The sequence below is a fragment of the Oncorhynchus clarkii genome, chromosome 33 (genome assembly GCF_045791955.1).
Source record: "Oncorhynchus clarkii lewisi isolate Uvic-CL-2024 chromosome 33, UVic_Ocla_1.0, whole genome shotgun sequence".
Taxonomy (NCBI): domain Eukaryota; kingdom Metazoa; phylum Chordata; class Actinopteri; order Salmoniformes; family Salmonidae; genus Oncorhynchus; species Oncorhynchus clarkii.
The window spans coordinates 38,412,345-38,434,048 of NC_092179.1; the positions used below are offsets into that span (position 1 = coordinate 38,412,345).

At 47.1% G+C, this 21,704-nt stretch overlaps 3 protein-coding genes across 3 annotated transcripts in view; 2 read left to right on the plus strand and 1 right to left on the minus strand.

The window, feature by feature from the left end:
- LOC139392985 (inner nuclear membrane protein Man1-like) overlaps positions 1–13,252 on the minus strand; it is a 15,219-nt gene extending 1,967 nt beyond the window's left edge. The window contains exons 1-3 of the mRNA XM_071141292.1: positions 11,717–13,252; positions 5,239–5,279; positions 2,523–2,592 (exon numbers count right to left, since the gene is read on the minus strand). Of these exons, the coding sequence (XP_070997393.1) occupies positions 2,523–2,592; positions 5,239–5,279; positions 11,717–13,250 (1,645 nt within the window). The 5' untranslated portion in view covers positions 13,251–13,252. The remainder of the gene's footprint in view (positions 1–2,522; positions 2,593–5,238; positions 5,280–11,716) is intronic.
- LOC139392874 (beta-2-microglobulin-like) overlaps positions 1–21,704 on the plus strand; it is a 613,933-nt gene that overhangs the window by 428,820 nt on the left and 163,409 nt on the right. The window lies entirely within an intron of this gene.
- Positions 15,231–21,704, plus strand: part of LOC139392880 (wnt inhibitory factor 1-like) — a 63,262-nt gene continuing 56,788 nt past the window's right edge. Inside the window, exons 1-2 of the mRNA XM_071141198.1 lie at positions 15,231–15,505; positions 15,729–15,868. Coding sequence (XP_070997299.1) covers positions 15,358–15,505; positions 15,729–15,868 — 288 coding nt within the window. The 5' untranslated portion in view covers positions 15,231–15,357. The remainder of the gene's footprint in view (positions 15,506–15,728; positions 15,869–21,704) is intronic.

A 21,704-nucleotide genomic window follows, 5' to 3' on the forward strand; every position in this document is an offset into this window, starting at 1 on the left:
AGCCTAGTGGTTAGAGGCAGGTGGCCTAGCGGTTAGAGGCAGGTGGCCTAGCGGTTAGAGGCAGGTGGCCTAGCGGTTAGAGGCAGGGTAGCCTAGTGGTTAGAGGCAGGTGGCCTAGCGGTTAGAGGCAGGTGGCCTAGCGGTTAGAGGCAGGTGGCCTAGCGGTTAGAGGCAGGGTAGCCTAGTGGTTAGAGGCAGGTGGCCTAGCGGTTAGAGGCAGGTGGCCTAGCGGTTAGAGGCAGGGTAGCCTAGTGGTTAGAGGCAGGTGGCCTAGCGGTTAGAGGCAGGGTAGCCTAGCGGTTAGAGGCAGGTGGCCTAGCGGTTAGAGGCAGGGTAGCCTAGTGGTTAGAGGCAGGTAGCCTAGTGGTTAGAGGCGGGGTAGCCTAGTGGTTAGAGGCAGGTAGCCTAGTGGTTAGAGGCAGGTGGCCTAGCGGTTAGAGGCAGGTGGCCTAGCGGTTAGAGGCAGGTGGCCTAGTGGTTAGAGGCAGGTGGCCTAGCGGTTAGAGGCAGGTGGCCTATTGGTTAGAGGCAGGGTAGCCTAGCGGTTAGAGGCAGGTGGCCTAGCGGTTAGAGGCAGGTGGCCTAGCGGTTAGAGGCAGGTGGCCTAGTGGTTAGAGGCAGGTGGCCTATTGGTTAGAGGCAGGGTAGCCTAGCGGTTAGAGGCAGGTGGCCTAGCGGTTAGAGGCAGGGTAGCCTAGTGGTTAGAGGCAGGTGGCCTAGCGGTTAGAGGCAGGTGGCCTAGCGGTTAGAGGCAGGTGGCCTAGCGGTTAGAGGCAGGGTGGCCTAGTGGTTAGAGGCAGGTGGCCTAGCGGTTAGAGGCAGGTGGCCTAGCGGTTAGAGGCAGGTGGCCTAGCGGTTAGAGGCAGGGTAGCCTAGTGGTTAGAGGCAGGTGGCCTAGCGGTTAGAGGCAGGTGGCCTAGCGGTTAGAGGCAGGGTAGCCTAGTGGTTAGAGGCAGGTGGCCTAGCGGTTAGAGGCAGGGTAGCCTAGCGGTTAGAGGCAGGTGGCCTAGCGGTTAGAGGCAGGGTAGCCTAGTGGTTAGAGCGTTGGACTAGTAACTGAAAGGTTGCTAGATCGAATCCCCAAGGTAAAAAAAATGTGGTTCTGCCCCCTGAACCCACTGTTCCTAGACCAGTTAACCCACTGTTCCTAGACCAGTTAACCCACTGTTCCTAGACCAGTTAACCCACTGTTCCTAGACCAGTTAACCCCACTGTTCCTAGACCAGTTAACCCACTGTTCCTAGACCAGTTAACCCACTGTTCCTAGACCAGTTAACCCACTGTTCCTAGGCCCGTTAACCCACTGTTCCTAGACCAGTTAACCCACTGTTCCTAGACCAGTTAACCCACTGTTCCTAGACCAGTTAACCCACTGTTCCTAGACCAGTTAACCCACTGTTCCTAGACCAGTTAACCCACTGTTCCTAGACCAGTTAACCCACTGTTCCTAGACCAGTTAACCCACTGTTCCTAGGCCGTCATTGAAAATAATAATTAGTTTCTTAAACTGACTTGCCTCGTTAAATAAAGATAAAATAAAACATTTGTGTCAAGTTGGCAGGATGTCCTTTGGGTGGTGGATCATTCTTGATACACACGGGAAAACGTGGAAAAACACAGCAGCGTTGCAGTTCTTGACACAAACCGGGGGCCTATTCACAATCCATGTCTCAACTGTCTCAAAGCCTAAAGATCCTTCTTTAACCCGTCTCCTCCCTTTCATCTAGAACAGATTGAAGTGGATCTAATAAGGGATCACTTTCACCTGGTCGGTCGGTCATGGAAAGAGTTTTGAACACTGTGTATACACCCTGAGGTCAGAGGTCGGAGGTGAAAACAACACATTCTAGCTAATTAAGCAGAGCACACAGCCATGGCTATAGGATGGAAGAGTCTCAATCATATGTATTTATAAAGCCCTTCGTACATCAGCTGATATCTCAAAGTGCTGTACAGAAACCCAGCCTAAAACCCCAAACAGCAAGCAATGCAGGTGTAGAAGCACGGTGGCTAGGAAAAACTCCCTAGAAAGGCCAAAACCTAGGAAGAAACCTAGAGAGGAACCAGGCTGAGGGGTGGCCTGTCATCTTCTGGCTGTACCAGGTGGAGATTAGAAACCTAGTGAGAGGAACCAGGCTCTGAGGGGTGGCCAGTCCTCTTCTGGCTGTACCAGGTGGAGATTATAAACCTAGAGAGGAACCAGGCTATGTGGGGTGGCCAGTCCTCTTCTGGCTGTACCAGGTGGAGATTATAAACCTAGAGAGGAACCAGGCTATGTGGGGTGGCCAGTCCTCTTCTGGCTGTAGCAGGTGGAGATTATAAACCTAGAGGAACCAGGCTCTGAGAGGAGGCCAGTCCCCTTCTGGCTGTACCAGGTGGAGATTAGAAACCTAGAGAGGAACCAGGCTCTGAGAGGAGGCCAGTCCCCTTCTGGCTGTACCAGGTGGAGATTATAAACCTAGAGAGAGGAACCGGGCTCTGAGAGGAGGCCAGTCCTCTTCAGATCCTTTCTTAAAACATACCAGCAATATGAGCCAGGTGGTCGTGAAGGTTGAGGAGGAGTTTCAGAATGGTGTCCTTCTCCGTCTTGTCCTGAAATCCAGAAAACATCAAGTCAATATTTTAGTTTCAGTATAACAGACGTCTGTCAATACAACATGTAGCGCTAAAACGCATATTTAATTAATTTAAAAGTACCAGAGATAATTAAATGTTCTTCAGGTAAATGCTCATGTGTGGCAGAATAAAATATATTGTTTCATGTAGACGACTATATATAATCTATACATCTTTCAGTCCTTTACGTTTCAATATAATCCCTGCCCCTCGTAGGAGGGAGGAGGGCCTGTTGTCTTTTGGGAGGCCGTCATTATAAATAAGAATGTATTCTGAACTGACTTGTCTAGTTAAATAAAAAGGTTTGATTAAATACAAATAAACAATATCACTGTATTTGCTAGTAGGGCCTCAAACAAACGTTTTGGTCAACCAGTCTCTGTGGCAGGTAGATTAAAAATATATATATCTACCAGCCAAAATTACACAAAAAAACCCCAGGTAGCTTTAAAGTTCATTAAAATATATATATCTACCAGCCACTCAGATTTTCCGCCAAAATTACACAAAAAAAAAAAACCCCGGGTAAGCTTTAAAGTTCATTAAAAATATATATATATATATATATTACTAATCAGAGTGTTGCTTAATTTCATGAAATATTTTGTGACTTTACTAAAATATGATATGTAACCTGCCCCTTTTTAAAGGGTGTGAGGTTACCGCGGTAACCTCGTGTTTGTTGCCAGGGAGACAGAGAGTCTGACGAGCAGCCGCCGTCTTGAAACTCAAAACATAGAAAAAAACAACCTAAGCTTGGAAACAAAATAAAAATGGAAAAACAGACAAGAAATACGAGAACAAAAGTCTGACTTTCAAGTCAATTTGACCCGAGTGCTACTGCAGCTTTATTTACCAATAAAATGACATATTTGACTATTTCTATTGTTTGCACTGTGAAGTCCTGACCCACCTGCCAACGTGGCTGGTGGACGAGACCTCTTCTTCCACGCCAACGCCAAAACCGAATCGATAATGTCTCCCTGCAGACCGCAGTTACTACACGACACACCCCACTACGCCTCACTTATTAAAACGCTGAGGCTACTAGCTCCGCCTCTGGCCCACACTCCAGCACAGCAGGTGGCGCTAATGCACCAACATTAGATGCAAACCGACCGAAAAAGAGAAAACACAGAAGGAGGCTGCTAACGAGAGCTAGGCTAGGGGGGCACCGGGAACACAGGGTCCTTCGACCCCAGCCAGCCGAGCACCGCTTTCCCACAGTTCTGTTTACTTTTATGGGTTGGAAATTCAACAACAAAAAGAGGCACTCGCACATCTGAGCAATCTTTTTTTTGCAGGTGCCTGGTAACAGTTGAACAAGATGACGGAATAAGGAAACAGGACACAGCTCTTGATAATATCACTGATCTTTAATAAGCTTTACGTATGAGCTGTGTGCGGTTTCTTTCAACTTTAACGGGTTGGGGAGTCGCTAGCTGGTGTCGCCAGCCCGACTCTTTAACGGGTTGGGGAGTCGCTAGCTGGTGTCGCCAGCCCGACTCTTTAACGGGTTGGGGAGTCGCTAGCTAGTGTCGCCAGCCCGACTCTTTAACGGGTTGGGGAGTCGCTAGCTAGTGTCGCCAACCCGACTCTTTAACGGGTTGGGGAGCCGCTAGCTAGTGTCGCCAGTCCGACTCTTGCGTGGCCCTACCGGGTAGTGATTACCCTCGCCGTAAGGTTAAAATAACTAGGGGGAAAGCAATGCTCCCGCAGGCAGGGGGGAAGGACAGTGTGTGCCAGTGTAGTGGGAGGGGGGGGGGCCGTGTAGTGGGAGGTGGGGTGGACCGTGTAGTGGGAGGAGGGGGACCGTGTAATGGGAGGGAGCGCCGTGTAGTGGGAGGGGGGGGGACCGTGTAGTGGGAGGGGGGGCCGTGTAGTGGGAGAGGGGGGCCGTGTAATGGGAGGGAGCGCCGTGTAGTGGGAGGGGGGGACCGTGTAATGGGAGGGAGCGCCGTGTAGTGGGAGGGGGGGGACCGTGTAGTAGTGGGAGGGGGGGGACCGTGTAGTGGGAGGGGGGGACCGTGTAGTGGGAGGGGGGTATCGTGCAGTGGGAGGGGGGGACCGTGTAGTGGGAGGGGGGGGACCGTGTAGTGGGAGGGGGGGGGACCGTGTAGTGGGAGGGGGGGGGGGGCCGTGTAGTGGGAGGGGGGGGGGGGGCCGTGTAGTGGGAGGGACCGTGTAGTGGGAGGGGGGGGGACCGTGTAGTGGGAGGGGGGGGGACCGTGTAGTGGGAGGGGGGACCGTGTAGTGGGAGGGGGGGCCGTGTAGTGGGAGGGGGGGGGGATCGTGCAGTGGGATAAGGGGATCGTGTAGTGCGAGGGGGGGACCGTGTAGTGCGAGGGGGGGACCGTGTAGTGCGAGGGGGGGACTGTGTAGTAGGAGGGGGGGACTGTGTAGTAGGAGGGGGGGACCGTGTAGTAGGAGGGGGGGGGGGGGCTGTGTAGTGGGAGGCGTGTAGTGGGAGGGGGCGACCGTGTAGTGGGAGGGGGCACCGTTTTGTAAGGGCCCAGAATGCAGTGGGCGGTCTGCAGATGTTCATGTTCGGTCCTGATTGCTAGACTGCGACACAAACTCGGCCTTTAGACTAGGGCCAAAATTATAAGAAAATATACTTACATAAGAACTGTCAAACTCGCTGCCAAACGGGTGGTTCTTAACTGAGGAAAGAACAAAAATACAGACATTATCATCCAACCACGCCCCTTTCATCCAACCACGCCCCTTTCATCCAACCACGCCCCTTTCGTCCAACCACGCCCCTTTCATCCAACCACGCCCCTTTCATCCAACATTTGAAACACAGTGAGGGTTGAGGAGAGAGAAGGGCGGACGGTCAACAGTGAGGGTTGAGGAGAGTGAAGAGCAGACGGTCAACAGTGAGGATTGAGGAGAGGGAAGAGCAGACGGTCAACAGTGAGGGCTGGGGAGAGAGAGAAGTGCAGACGGTCAACAGTGAGGGTTGAGGAGAGAGAGAAGAGCAGACCATCGCAGCGAGAGTTGAGGAGAGAGAAGAGTGGAGAGCAGACGGTCAACAGTGAGGATTGAGGAGAGAGAAGAGCAGACAGTCAACAGCGAGGGTTGAGGAGCGAGAGAAGAGGAGACATCACAGTGAGGGTTGAGGAGCGAGAAGAGGAGACATCACAGTGAGGGTTGAGGAGAGAGAGAAGAGCAGACATCACAGTGAGGTTTGAGGAGAGAGAAGGGCAGACGGTCAACAGTGAGGGTTGAGGAGAGAGAAGAGCAGACATCACAGTGAGGGTTGAGGAGAGAGAAGGGCAGACGGTCAACAGTGAGGGTTGAGGAGAGAGAAGAGCAGACGGTCAACAGTGAGGGTTGAGGAGAGAGAAGAGCAGACGGTCAACAGTGAGGGTTGAGGTGAGAGAAGAGCAGACATCACAGTGAGGGTTGAGGAGAGAGAAGGGCAGACAGTCAACAGTGAGGTTGAGGAGAGAAAAGAGCAGAAGGTCAACAGTGAGGGTTGAGGAGAGAGAAGAGCAGACGGTCAACAGTGAGGGTTGAGGAGAGAGAAGAGCAGACATCACAGTGAGGATTGAGGAGAGAGAGAAGAGCAGACGATCACAGCGAGGGTTGAGGAGAGAGAGAAGACGGTCACAGTGAGGGTTGAGGAGAGAGAAGAGCAGACATCACAGTGAAGGTTGAGGAGAGAGCAGACGGTTGTGTCACACGTGAGTCACTGTCTGAACACGAGGCTGAATGCAGACCAACATTAGCAGGGCTGTGGTGAGCTAGTGAGTGTGAGCATTGTGTACACACACACACAGAGGATGAGCTGTATGCTCGGCACACAGCCACAGACCTATTATCTTAAAACATTCATTAAAGTAGTGGGTGTTACATTAATACCATCTACGATTAACACATTAACAACGTTACAGACGGTAGCCAATGGGGTCTGTCCATAACGGCCCTCTATTCCCTACCGTAGCGCACTACTTGGAGAACAGGGCCCTATATGACTCATACCAAATTCATATGATTCATGCATGAGTTCGACCCATTTCATTTCAAATGGGGTCAACTGAGAGCTCTGGGCGTCTGCAGTTTAAACACCATTTCGCAATGTGCATTGTTTTTATATCTATTTGCTGGGCAGTGCCCTTCACTCTGTGGATGATTTGCATGGCTTTACAATACAGTCATCAGCCGACTACCAGCAGCAGCCTGATCCGGTCTGCCGAAGTGAAGAGCTTCTATTTATCAGCCTAGCTAGTGTCTCATCCAACAGGTACAGGAGCTGGAGGAACCTAGCTAGTGTCTCATCTGACAGGGACAGGAGCTGGAGGAACCTAGCTAGTGTCTAATCCAACAGGGACAGAGGGAGCTGGAGGAACCTAGCTAATGTCTAAATCCAACAGGACCAGACAGAAGGAGCTGGAGGAACCTAGCTAGTGTCTCATCCAACAGGTACAGGAGCTGGAGGAACCTAGCTAGTGTCTCATCCAACAGGGACAGAGGGAGCTGGAGGAACCTAGCTAGTGTCTAATCCAACAGGACCAGAGGGAGCTGGAGGAACCTAGCTAGTGTCTAATCCAACAGGGACAGAGGGAGCTGGAGGAACCTAGCTAGTGTCTAATCCAACAGGACCAGAGGGAGCTGAAACAATCTAGCTAGTGTCTAATCCAATAGGGACAGGAGCTGAAACAACCTAGCTAGTGTCTAATCCAAAAGGAACAGGAGCTGGAGGAACCTAGCTAGTGTCTCATCCAACAGGGACAGAGGGAGCTGGAGGAACCTAGCTAGTGTCTCATCCAACAGGTACAGGAGCTGGAGGAACCTAGCTAGTGTCTCATCCAACAGGGACAGAGGGAGCTGGAGGAACCTAGCTAGTGTCTAATCCAACAGGAACAGGAGCTGGAGGAACCTAGCTAGTGTCTAATACAACAGGAACAGGAGCTGGAGCAACCTAGCTAGTGTCTAATCCAACAGGGACAGAGGGAGCTGGAACAACCTAGCTAGTGTCTAATCCAACAGGAACAGAGGGAGCTGGAACAACCTAGCTAGTGTCTAATCCAACAGGGACAGAGGGAGCTGGAACAACCTAGCTAGTGTCTAATCCAACAGGAACAGGAGCTGGAGCAACCTAGCTAGTGTCTAATCCAACAGGGACAGAGGGAGCTGGAACAACCTAGCTAGTGTCTAATCCAACAGGAACAGGAGCTGGAAGAACCTAGCTAGTGTCTAATCCAACAGGGACAGAGGGAGCTGGAGCAACCTAGCTAGTGTCTAAATCCAACAGGGACAGGAGCTGGAGGAACCTAGCTAGTGTCTCATCCAACAGGGACAGGAGCTGGAGCAACCTAGCTAGTGTCTAATCCAACAGGGACAGAGGGAGCTGGAGGAACCTAGCTAGTGTCTAAATCCAACAGGGACAGGAGCTGGAGGAACCTAGCTAGTGTCTAATCCAACAGGAACAGAGGGAGCTGGAGGAACCTAGCTAGTGTCTAATCCAACAGGGACAGAGGGAGCTGGAGGAACCTAGCTAGTGTCTAATCCAACAGGGACAGAGGGAACTGGAGCAACCTAGCTAGTGTCTAATCCAACAGGAACAGGAGCTGGAGCAACCTAGCTAGTGTCTAATCCAACAGGGACAGAGGGAGCTGGAGGAACCTAGCTAGTGTCTACCGCCTGCTGCACCTACTAACAGAGCAGTAAGTGTGGTTGGGGTGTGTGTGTCCTAGACAGGGGATATCACTGGTCACTCTGTACTTCCTGCTCTGCTCCTCATCTGCATCTCAAATGTACATTTTACAAACATTTGAGTCATTTAACAGACGCTCTTATCCAGAGAGACTTACAGTAGTGAGTCATTTAGCTGATTCTCTTATCCAGAGAGACTTACAGTAGTGAGTCATTTAGCTGATTCTCTTATCCAGAGAGACTTACAGTAGTGAGTAATTTAACAGGCGCTCTTATCCAGAGAGACTTACAGTAGTGAGTCATTTAACAGACTCTCTTATCCAGAGAGACTTACAGTAGTGAGTCATTTAGCTGATTCTCTTATCCAGAGAGACTTACAGGAGCAATTAGGGTTAAATGACTTGCTCAAGGGCAGAGACAGATTTTTCCACCTAGTTGGCTTGGGGATTCGAACCAGCGACCTTTCGCTTTCTGGCCCAATGCTCTTAACCGCTAGGCTACCTGCCGCTGGCACCCGATTCCCTCTCCCCCCGGCCTGCCCCAGTCTCCGGTCTCCTCTCCCCACCCGGTCTGCCCCAGTCTCATCTCCCCCCGGCCTGCCCCAGTCTCCGGTTTCTTCTCCCCCCCGGCCTGCCCCAGTCTCCTCCCCCCCCCCCCGGCCTGCCCCAGTCTCCTCCCCCCCCCCCCGGCCTGCCCCAGTCTCCCCCCCCCCCCCCCGGCCTGCCCCAGTCTCCTCTCCCCCCGGCCTGCCCCAGTCTCCTCTCCCCCCCCGGCCTGCCCCAGTCTCCTCTCCCCCCCCGGCCTGCCCCAGTCTCCTCTCCCCCCCGGCCTGCCCCAGTCTCCTCTCCCCCCCCGGCCTACCCCAGTCTCTGCTGTGACCTAACACCACCACTGTCTGTCTCAGACACCGCCCATTATTCAACACTTCCTCACTTGCCCTCCCCACATGAAATGCTTCCTATACAGAGAGCTGGTAGTGAACAGTTTCATTATAATGAATGAAAACCTGTAGGCACGAATTTGTCTAAAATACACAATGGTTGGGGGGTACATATATATGCATGTACTGAGAAACTAACTGCACTGTAAAATGCTGCTGAATGGGATCATTGAATATTTCATGTGTTTTGTGGCTTTGACAGCACTCACTCACTGGTGCAGTTGTGAGGTAGCATAAGAGGCATAGGCATCTTACCTGCTGATTTGGCTAATGCTAGTCATTTGCTTAGGTCTATAGGTTTAATAGCTCACTGTAAATACTACAGTATCTGTATTAAAAGGCTTTAATTGAGTCATTTCTATGAGCATACTCTGAAACACACACAGTGGGGTTGAACGGGCTAGTAGGCCGATAGTTCGCTACGGAAGCCAACGGATGGAGGTAGCTGTCTATGCTGACAGATGGAGGTAGCTGTCTATGCTGACAGATGGAGGTAGCTGTCTATGCTGACAGATGGAGGTAGCTGTCTATGCTGACAGATGGAGGTTGCTGTCTATGCTGACAGATGGAGGTAGCTGTCTATGCTGACAGATGGAGGTAGCTGTCTATGCTGACAGATGGAGGTAGCTGTCTATGCTGACAGATGGAGGTAGCTGTCTATGCTGACGGATGGAGGTAGCCGTCTATGCTGACAGAGTGAGGTAGCCGTCTATGCTGACAGATGGAGGTAGCCGTCTATGCTGACAGATGGAGGTAGCTGTCTATGCTGACAGATGGAGGTAGCTGTCTATGCTGACAGATGGAGGTAGCTGTCTATGCTGACAGATGGAGGTAGCTGTCTATGCTGACAGATGGAGGTAGCTGTCTATGCTGACAGATGGAGGTAGCTGTCTATGCTGACAGATGGAGGTAGCTGTCTATGCTGACAGATGGAGGTAGCTGTCTATGCTGACAGATAGAGGTAGCTGTCTATGCTGACAGATGGAGGTAGCTGTCTATGCTGACAGATGGAGGTAGCTGTCTATGCTGACAGATGGAGGTAGCTGTCTATGCTGACAGATGGAGGTAGCTGTCTATGCTGACAGATGGAGGTAGCTGTCTATGCTGACAGATGGAGGTAGCTGTCTATGCTGACAGATGGAGGTAGCTGTCTATGCAGACAGATGGAGGTAGCTGTCTATGCTGACATGATAAAATGTCTGCTGTGCCCTCCATAAAGAAGAAGTGTCCCTCTATGTAGAGTGATGATGTAGGACTTCCTGTCTCTGAAGGTGTGAATGGCTAAGGGGGGGGCGCAACACAACAACTGCTAAGCCCGCTTCTTTACACACCAAATGAGTCCTGTGAAATCATTGTTTTTTTTAGGCCTAAACGTTTAGGTTCCCTGCAGCGATTTTCTGCTAAGAGGCAAATAACTGATTTTGATGTCAGACAACGAGTGACTCTGTGCAGAATACAACAACAAACAAACAAACACATAATGTACTGTAGTGTTTGTTATCTTTGGGAAATCATTTCTGGAGTGTCTATGTTTTTACATATCTTCTTATTGTCTCCTCGCTGAATTAAAAATGTATCAATTTCAAAATATGTGAGTAGCAATTCAAAACTTCTGTTAGATTGTTTTCATATTACAATGTCCATTGCACAAGGCAAAAAAAAAGTCTGGCCATCCGATGTATGAAGCAGTATCTAGACAGCCAGTCACTAATAATCCTATGTGTAAAGCATTATCTAGACAGCCAGTCACTAATAATCCTATGTGTAAAGCAGTATCTAGACAGCCAGTCACTAATAACCCTATGTATAAAGCAGTATCTAGACAGTCAGTCACTAATAATCCTATGTGTAAAGCAGTATCTAGACAGCCATTCACTAATAATCCTATGTGTAAAGCAGTATCTAGACAGCCAGTCACTAATAACCCTATGTATAAAGCAGTATCTAGACAGTCAGTCACTAATAATCCTATGTATAAAGCAGTATCTAGACAGTCAGTCACTAATAATCCTGTGTAAAGCAGTATCTAGACAGCCAGTCACTAATAATCCTATGTATAAAGCAGTATCTAGACAGCCAGTCACTAATAATCCTATGTATAAAGCAGTATCTAGACAGCCAGTCACTAATAACCCTATGTATAAAGCAGTATCTAGACAGCCAGTCACTAATAATCCTATGTGTAAAGCAGTATCTAGACAGTCAGTCACTAATAATCCTATGTGTAAAGCAGTATCTAGACAGCCAGTCACTAATAATCCTATGTATAAAGCAGTATCCAGCCAGTCAGTCACTAATATCACAAAATACCTGGGCTGGTTATCAATCAGTTTTAAATATTGATATTATACTGCAATTTGGAAGCAAACTGAAGCTTTAAATAATGCTACAATTGAACAGTAAACCTAACCACAGAATGATGGATTGGATTGAGAGACAAAACACTACTAGCTAGCTATGTTTAGGAAGTTACAGTTTACTGGGCTGGATACTTACCGACAACATCGACCTCAGAGGCTCCAGACCCCCTCATCCGGAGATACATGAGGCCGAGCAGGAGGAAGAACAGGCAGGCGGCCATGAGCAAGAACATGGACAGGTAGTGGGCACTGAACCCCCAACCACCGGTGGACGACCCAACCTCCTCCCGCTTGAATTGCTGGAGCAGCTCATCCTCCGGTACCGTGTGCTTCTGCTTGAGACTCGACTGGCTGTAGGCATGGTTGGGACCGCTATGATTTGAATGGTTGGGTCGGTAAGTAGCGGATAGACTGTTGTAGTTGGAGAATCGCGGTCTCAGGCCGATGCTGAATCGGCTGCTGCTGCTGCTGGTGGCGCCATCCCCGCTGTCGATGTGGTTTTTGTTGTAGGCGGAGGACGGGGAATTGTTGCCGCTGCTTTCCCCGGGGCTGCCGCGGTCGCTCTCCCCCATCAAAGCCGACACGTAGATGGTCCCCCTGGGGCAATGGCGTCGCAGCAAGCTCCCGCTCAGGGACGATTCGCCGGGGCCTCGTTTCTTTCCCTCTTCCTCCTCCTCTTCCTCCTCCCCCCGGCCTCCCATCATGTCTAGTCGACTCCTACTAGCGCCAGGCGTGTCGTTTAGCCTGATTGCCATGCCGCCAGTCGTTTCCTGTCCGCTCTCTGACCCCCTGGCACTTCTGTAGGGCGACGGCTTGGAGGAGTGACTCCGTCTGGAGTAGTGTTGCTGTAAGCGCCGGTCTCGTTGACGGTCCTGCCCAGATATTATCCCCCCTTCTTCCTCTTCCTCCGAATCTGAGTAATCACCGACTTTCTTACTACTGGCGTTCAGTGAGTAAGACGCCCTGTTCCCATTCAGAGACCGACTGTCTCTCTCCGTCTCCCCTTGAAAATCGTCGTCTTCTTCGGGCTCTTCGTCGTAACACTTCACTTCCGCGGCCCGCGAGACCTCGAGGCTCGATTTTCCCCGGTCCACCCAACTGAGAGAACCGGGTCCGCTTCTCCTCCCCTCCAGCAGCCCGGCGGGAGAGGAGTTGTTACTGCTGGTACTCACAGCGACTCCCAGGCTCTTCCGAGTGGCGGTAGCAGCTCCCGTTGTAGGCCTGATCGGTTGTTGTTGATACGCGGAACCTCGGTCTCTCCTACCGCTGTGGTTCGCTCCTCGTTTTTTCTTCGGGTCCTCTACGTCCGATTCGTCCGAACTAAAACCCAATACGAACTTCCCCGCTCCACCAGTTCGCTTTTCGTTCAGGACCGGTCGACCACCGGGGCTCCGGGGCGTGACGTCACGGCTAGCTGGCCTGGCTCCGCATCCCGAAGCTCCCGCCGCTGTGTAGCTGCCGTTACCACCGCTACTACTGTTGTTGTTGATACTGCCGCTGTTTCGGTTTTTCCCCGCTCTGGTTCCTCCTTTCTGTTGTTGTTCCTCACGTAGTTTCTTTAGTTTTTTCAAATAAACCGGTCTCGTATTCTCGGAGACCGGGCCTGGAGTGAATCCAAAGCTCTTTAACTCAGAGAAAAGCTCATCGTCCGTTAGCTGCGCCGTCGCCATCTTTACTCGGAGGGGGGGGGGGGAAAAACTCAAAGCTGTAACGGAAGTGACGAACTAATAGTAAAAAAAATCAAAATAAAACCGTATCCTGAGTCAGTCAGCTGTCTACAGGCAGGGGGCAGGCGTCTCAATGACCTGCTATAAGAACAGTCACGTATAAATAGTAGGTTATATCTAGTGTCTGACAGAGTTGTAAAATGGGTCGTTTTTATAAACACATTGTTTTATTGATTTTGGAGGTTTACATCGTATTGGAGGCTAAAGGTTGATCCAATCAAATACATGGTTGGTGATTTTCCGCATCTCGCTACTGTAGATTCGATGTTTGTTTAGTCACGTACTCAGGGTCGCAGATGTAGTTTCAGTGTACAGTGAAATACTTAAGCGCCCCGAGCTCCAACGGCGCATAATTCCTGTAATAGTCTATAGGAATCTATAGCCTATTATTTATTGTGTATTGTGAGTACTGTAGACTGTTTTTGCATAAACCACCTAACGATGTGGTAAAAGGCCTAGTACATTTGTATTTATTTATTTTTGTATTTCACATTTTATTTAACCAAGTAGGCTAGCTGAGAACAAGTTCTCATTTACAACTGCGACCTGGCCAAGATAAAGCAAAGCAGTGCGACACGAACAACAACACAGAGATACACATGGAGTAAAACAAACATACAGTCAATAATACAGTAGAAAAAACTCTATATATAATGTGTGCATACATACTGTATGAGACTGTCTTGTCACCTCACATACTGTATGAGACTGTCTTGTCACCTCACATACTGTATGAGACTGTCTTGTCACCTCACATACTGTATGAGACTGTCTTGTCACCTCACATACTGTATGAGACTGTCTTGTCACCTCACATACTGTATGAGACTGTCTTGTCACCTCACATACTGTAGGCATGTCATGTCACCTTTAGACCAGATGAGGGTATGATTATGTGTGGAATAGGGTTGTAGGAAAGGCAGTCTACATTCATTGGAAGTTCACAAATAAGAATTTCATGATTAATACAGGTTATAGGTCTACTGGTTTGAAAAATTATATTTTAGGAGTTTTTTTATGGAAAAAAATATATATATATATTTTTTTAAATGTAACCTTCATTTAACTAGGGAAGTCATTAATTAATTAATTAAGAATGAAAAAAAAAAACATTTTATACTCAGTGTAGCCTCTTCCGTAATCTAGTGATATTGATTTGAAATATTTAATCATGAATAACACCAATTGTCATTGACAAAACTCTGTTGGAATGCAATAAAATAACACGTCTGGCATTTCTGCATTTCTCGCCCGTTTCCACTAGAACAGCTCAGTATTACCATCCTGTAGAATATGGGCCCCAGGTGACATACCACAATCTGAAGTGTTTATCTTGGAGAGTTTATGGGCCTTATAAGACAAAGACCACACAGGGAGATGATTTGTCTTGAAGCCCCCCCCCCGTCCCCGTCCCCGTCCCCGTCCCCATCCCTCGTCCCTCCACCCGTTTCCTCTTCCTATTTTGGAGGCTTGAATTGAGTCAATGCAACAAACACATTTTTGTTTCATGAGAATAGGTCCGCTAGCTACATCATGCAATTCTCATCACCATGTTAATATTTTGTAGGCTATAATTTATAATGATTGTTATGTTGTTTTTTTTACTGGTATTCGTCAGAAAAACGGATGTGTGGGTAAAAATTAAATGAAAAAATTAAATCAGGGAAAGATTAGACCCCTACTCAGACCAATAAATAAGTATTTATAGTGCCAGTTGTTTGTCAACATGTTACGCCATTTACTTCCTATCGCATTAATCAACAGGCAGGCATAGCCTAACTAAATGTGCACCAACTCTTTACTTCCCATGTCCCACTGCGCCACCGTGTGGCCGCATACCCTCCCTGCAGCGCCCGCTGTGTACAAGTAGCTTGCGACGTAGCGCAGGCGTCTCACTGTCAATGAAAGAGGCTCACTCACCGCATACCTACCAGACTTGAGTACAGTGGCAAACTCTGCATACACAGACACACAATTTAACTACGAGGAGAGCCGAACGGAGATACATTTACAATTTAAAGGGTTAGATTTGAGAGGCTTGTAACTCAGGATGGCTACCGAGACAGCCTCTGTTCTTCTGTCCCCCATCAAAACGTGCTTTCTTCTACTTTTGGGTGGTTTGATGTCCAAAGCTGCGCAGGAGCAGCAGGGAAGTTTGTACATGTGGATTGATGCCAACCAAGCCAGAATCCTAATTGGTAAGTAGCGTTTATTTTTCAATGAATCCAATGTTACAGTGTCACTTGAATTAGCTTATTAAATAGAAAATATGTATTGTAACTTTAAAGGTTAAAGGGATGAGTTACATACACTGTGACCCCTATTATATTGGACTGAGTTAAACTTTGTAGACACCCCCATGCGCTTTCGCGTGTGTTTTTAAATGCTCTTGTTGAAATGCCAGTGTGTGTTATTGTGCAGGTTTTGAGGAGGATATCTTGATCGTGTCAGAGGGAAAGATGGCTCCATTCACAACGGACTTCAGAAAGGCCCAGCAGAGGATGCCTGCGATACCTGTCAATATCCAGAATGTCAACTTCACCTGGCAAGCTACTGAACAGGTAGGAGACGGTGATCGGGTCACATTAGTCTATAGGCCTACTTTCATTTGAAAAGAGGAAAATGTGTGTATTTGATTCCATCTATTGTAATACTTTTAGTGGTCATCGATAGGCTTTATCAAAGGCTATTGATCTGAGAACATGCGCGTAATTGTAGCCAGTGCGCAATGCGGTGACTAGTGCGCAATTCTATATGGCGATAAGGCTGCAATTCATTTTGTTTTTAGAAAAGAATGATAAAGGTTGTTTTTCTTATTATTTTGAATGGATAGGTTAATAGCCAATGTTTAGTATGCATTGATTAACCACATTATGCATTTAAAAAACGAACTTCAAATGAAGAATGTCTTTGAAATTATTGTCTCGGTAAAGATCAATAAACTAGACAAGAGCCACTGACTATCCCCCACACTTAAAACCTTCATTCAAAAACTAGTCCACATTTCTTCTGAACTATTGTTTCTCACGCTTTCCCAACATCAAAGGCCCAATTCTGATCAAACAACCTCGCAATTTTGAGGTTTAAAAAGAAGCCTAAGCGCGCGGTAGCAGTAGATTATTGATTTTAAAAGAGATTTAGCTTGAGCTCTCTGACCAGTTTCCTTTTTTTAATATTGTAATTCCCATCTCTTGCGGTATTTTACATGTCGGTGTCGTGGACCTGCCGCCACGGATCAAAGCGCCGGGGCGCCGCCAGGCCGCATCTAGGACATGTGCAAAACATCTGGTCCATCTGCGCTTTTGAAAACATTGGTCAAATTCTCAGACGCGTGCCAGACCCATCCCGCGTTCTTTATTGGAACTGAGAAGGAGAAGAAGGTTCCATTTGGAATCGCTTTTTTTGCAATGGTGTCCTTGTTCATAAGCTTTGTTATGAGAACAGCTTTGGGAATAACAGTCAGTGCAGTGGCAAAATTATATTATTTATATACACACAAAAAAATGCCTTTCAAACAAGTCTTCTCTCTCCTATAAGTGATTTGGTAACCTACTGTTGAGGCCGTTGGACAATATTGACATTTATGTATAACACACATAAAACGGTTATAAACTATTGATGGTAATCATGTAATGAGGATGCAAATAAATGTACCCTCTTTTATGTTCAAAGACATTGAGCTTCATGAAGACTTCACAAGGAGCCTAGGCTATATTTATTTATTTATTCATTCATTTATTTATATACAGTACCAGTCAAAAGGTTTGGACACACCTACTCATTCAAGGGTTTTTCTTTATTTTTTAAAACTATTTTCTACATTGTAGAATACTAATGAAGACATCAAAACTATGAAATAAGTAACCCAAAAAGTTTTAAATCAAAATATATGTTATATTTTAGATTCTACAAAGTAGCCACTCTTTGCCTTGATGTCAGCTTTGCACTCTTCGCATTCTCTCAACCAGCTTCACCTGGAATGCTTTTCCAACAGTTTTGAAGGAGTTCCCACGTATACTGAGTACTTCACTATGCTGTCCAACTCATTCCAAACCATCTCAATTGAGTTGAGGTCGGGTGATTGTGGAGGCCAGGTCATCTGATGCAGCACTCCATCACTCTCCTTCTTGATCAAATAGCCCTTACACAGCCTGGAGTTGTTTTGGGTCATTGTCCTGTTGAAAAACAAATGATAGTCCCAGCGCAAACCAGATGGGATGGCGTATCACTGCAGAATGCTGTGATGGCCTTGCTGGTTAAGTGTGCCTTGAATTCTAAATAGATCAGACAGTGTCACCAGCAAAGCACCCCCACACCATCACACCTCCTCCTCCATGCTTCACGGTGGGAACCACTCATGCAGAGATAATCTGTTCATCGACTCTGCGTCTCACAAAGATACGGCGGTTGGAACCAAAAATCTCAAATTTGGACTCATCAGACCAAAGGACAGATTTCCATGTCTAAAGTCCATTGCTCATGTTTCTTGGCCCAACCAAGTCTCTTCTTATTATTGGTGTCCTTTAGTAGTGTTTTTTTTACCATTAAGGCCTGATTCACGCAGTCTCCTCTGAACAGTTGATGTTGAGATGTGTCTGTTACTTGACCTCTGTGAAGCATTTATTTGGGCTGCAATTTCTGAGGCTGGTAAACTCTAATGAGCTTATCCTCTGCATCAGAGGTAACTCTGGGTCTTACTTTCCTGTGGCGGTCCTCATGAGAGCCTGTTTCATCACAGCGCTTGATGGTTTTTGTGACTGCACTTGAAGAAATGTTCCAAATTCTTGAAATTTTCCAGATTGACTGACCTTCATGTCTTAAAGTAATGATGGACTGTCATTGCTCTTTGCTTATTTGAGCTGTTCTTACCATAATATGGACTTGGTCTTTTAACAAACAGGGTTATCTTCTACCTTGTCACAACACAACTGATTGGCTCAAACGCATTAAGAAGGAAAGAAATTCCACAAATCAACTTTTAAGAAGGCACACCTGTTAATTAAAATAATTCCAGGTGACTACCTCATGAAGCTGGTTGAGAGAGTGCCAATAGTGTGCAAAGCTGTCATCAAGGCAAAGGGTAGCTACTTTGAAGAATATAAATTTTTTATTTGTTTAACACTATTTTTGGTTACTACATGATTCCATGTGTGTTATTTCATAGTTTTGACGTCTTCACTATTATTCTACAATGTAGAACATAGTTTTAAAAAAGAAAGAAAAACCCTTGAATGAGTAGGTGTGTCCACACTTTTGACTGGTACTGTACATATATATACTTTTTGGGGTTGCATGAGCAACCCCCCCCCCCCCCCCCAGATAGGCCGGGCATATGAACCAGTGGAGGCTGCAGATGGGAGGACGGCTCATAATAATGGCTGGAATGGAGCCTAAATGAATCAGGAATGAATCAGGAATGTGCAGGGACGGCTATACCATAAAGGACCCCTGTTTATGTCCTCTTTACATGTAGTGCAACAAGGCCACTCATAGTCTGGAAAGTTCTCTACTTTTTTGATAGATTTAAACAAACAATATTGAAATCACCATTGTCACAACCATAAACTGTCAAATCCATCTGCCTTATAGAATACGAATTTTGGATATAAAATATGTTACATTTAATTATGTTTTATGGTTCATAAAACAAACTGATAGGAAAACTAAATTGCTACTGTGTATACCACTTGAGTAAAGAAAACTCACTTTTTGTTAACTCCGTAAAACATGAGCTCTTTCAGAATGTTGTCTAACGTCCAGGTGGGAATTGAACTTTTTTGGTCCACCAGACACTCACTGGCGTACCAGACACTCACTGGCGTACCAGACACTCACTGGCGTACCAGACACTCACTGGCGTACCAGACACTCACTGGCGTACCAGACACCTGTGGATCACCCTCAAATCAAAATCAAATCAAATGTTATTTGTCACGTGCGCCTAATACAACAGGTGTAGGTAGCCGATGCGAAATGGCTAACTAGTTAGTGGTGGTGCGTGCTAGTGGCGTTTCAATCGGTGATGTCACTCGCTCTGAGACCTTGAGGTAGTGGTTCCCCTTTGCTCTGCAAGGGCTGTGGCTTTTGTGGAGCGATGGGTAACGATGCTTCGTGGGTGTCGGTTGTTGATGTGTGCAGAGCGTCCCTGGTTCGCGCCCGGGTATGGGCGAGGGCACGGTCTAAAGTTATACTGTTACATGTAGGTAGACCTTACAGTGAAAATGTTTACTGATGAGCCCTTAACCAACAGGTGTAGGTAGACCTTAATAACCAACAGGTGTAGGTAGACCTTACAGTGAAAATGCTTACTGATGAGTCCTTAATAACCAACAGGTGTAGGTAGACCTTAATAACCAACAGGTGTAGGTAGACCTTAATAACCAACAGGTGTAGGTAGACCTTACAGTGAAAATGCTTACTGATGAGCCCTTAACCAACAGGTGTAGGTAGACCTTAATAACCAACAGGTGTAGGTAGACCTTACAGTGAAAATGCTTAGTGATGAGCCCTTAACCAACAGGTGTAGGTAGACCTTAATAACCAACAGGTGTAGGTAGACCTTACAGTGAAAATGCTTACTGATGAGCCCTTAACCAACAGGTGTAGGTAGACCTTAATAACCAACAGGTGTAGGTAGACCTTACAGTGAAAATGCTTAGTGATGAGCCCTTAACCAACAGGTGTAGGTAGACCTTAATAACCAACAGGTGTAGGTAGACCTTACAGTGAAAATGCTTACTGATGAGCCCTTAACCAACAGGTTTACCTTACAGTGAAAATGTTTACTGACGAGCTCTTAACCAACAAAAAAATGAACATAAGAACACGATTGTTTAAGAGCCCATAAAACGGCAGCCATCTTTTATTCAAGGCAGGGGACCCACAAGCTCTATGGGCCCATGCGAATGTCATCAATGTCTATTTATTTAATTTTTTTAAATTAATAAATCATTTTGACAGTAACCCTCCAAAGAAAATCATTCATAAACCGTTTTAATTTCCGTATGTACTAGGAAGCTAAGTGTATGTTTCTTGGGCTTCAGGAATGTGACTGAAACAATGAAAAAAGGTAAACTGATTGAAAGTATAAGGGGATGTCAGTGAACGCCGTTCAAACAGGCTGGGCTGGATGAACAGCGCTCTAGCTCTGCCACCTTTCACCGCGGATGCGGAAGTGCGACATAGGCGTATGCGGTGGATTGAGACGTATCAAATGCAACAACAACAAAAAAACAGATATCTCTATTTTTAAATTGATGGGTTTTGACGGGAATTTTTTGGGTATTATTGTTAATTAGATCGACACACGGCTGCGTCAATCGACTGTCAAGTATTTTGCGACGGGCCGTTACCGTGGTAACAGCACTCTGTGTCAGCGTCAGAGGAGAAGCTCCGTCTCTTCACTAGCAGCAGAGAGTTGCAGCAAACTCTAAACTAATATTTAAAAACAACCTAGCATGTGAACAAAAACGATGGAACTAGCCAAAGATCTGATAGACTGGTTGTTTCTATTGGGGATTTTAAAATGAATCATTTTCCCTATTTTACTCATGTTTGTTTTAAACTTTTTAGTTTTTTATATGTCTGTTTTGAGTAACCGTTGTCAACTCAGATGGAGTCAATATTTGTGTTATTCGGGAAAAATATTTGAGTCTACTGCACTATGCCGCTGCAGAGTGACAAATCATTTCTGAATCATGACTGAATGATAATCTTGAAAGGGTTTAAAGGCACCCGTATTGTCCTCTGAAAACACAAATAAACCATCATCTGAAAACACAAATAAACCATCATCGTTTGGATTGTGGAATTTCCCCTACATCCATAGAAGATAGGAAGAGAGATAGGAAACCGTGTCTGTCCATAATGACACACTATTCCCTATATAGTGCACTACTTTTACATCCATAGAAGATAGGAAGAGAGATAGGAAACACTGTCTGTCCATAATGACACACTATTCCCTATATAGTGCACTACTTTTGACCAGAGCAAGGAATAGGGTGCCATATGGGACACAGTCCTTGTGTTGAGAGAGCATTGTTCCCCTGCCACATGAAGGGGCTGTCTCTGTCAGGAGGAATCCCAGGGGCCCCAGGGGCCACGCGCTACATTGTTATTAGGTCACAGAGCCATGACCTCACCGCTCCCTGGGTGGGAGGCCCCTGGACCACGGTGCCATTCCTTCTCCTCTTTACCCCCTTCTCCTCCTCTTCACCCCCTTCTCCCCTTTACCCCCTTCTCCTCCTCTTCACCCTCTTCTCCTCCTCTTCACCCTCTTCTCCTCCTATTCACCCTATTCTCCTCCTATTCACCCTCTTCTCCTCTTCACCCTCTTCTCCTCCTCTTCACCCTCTTCTCCTCCTCTTTACCCTCTTCTCCCCCTCTTCACCTTCT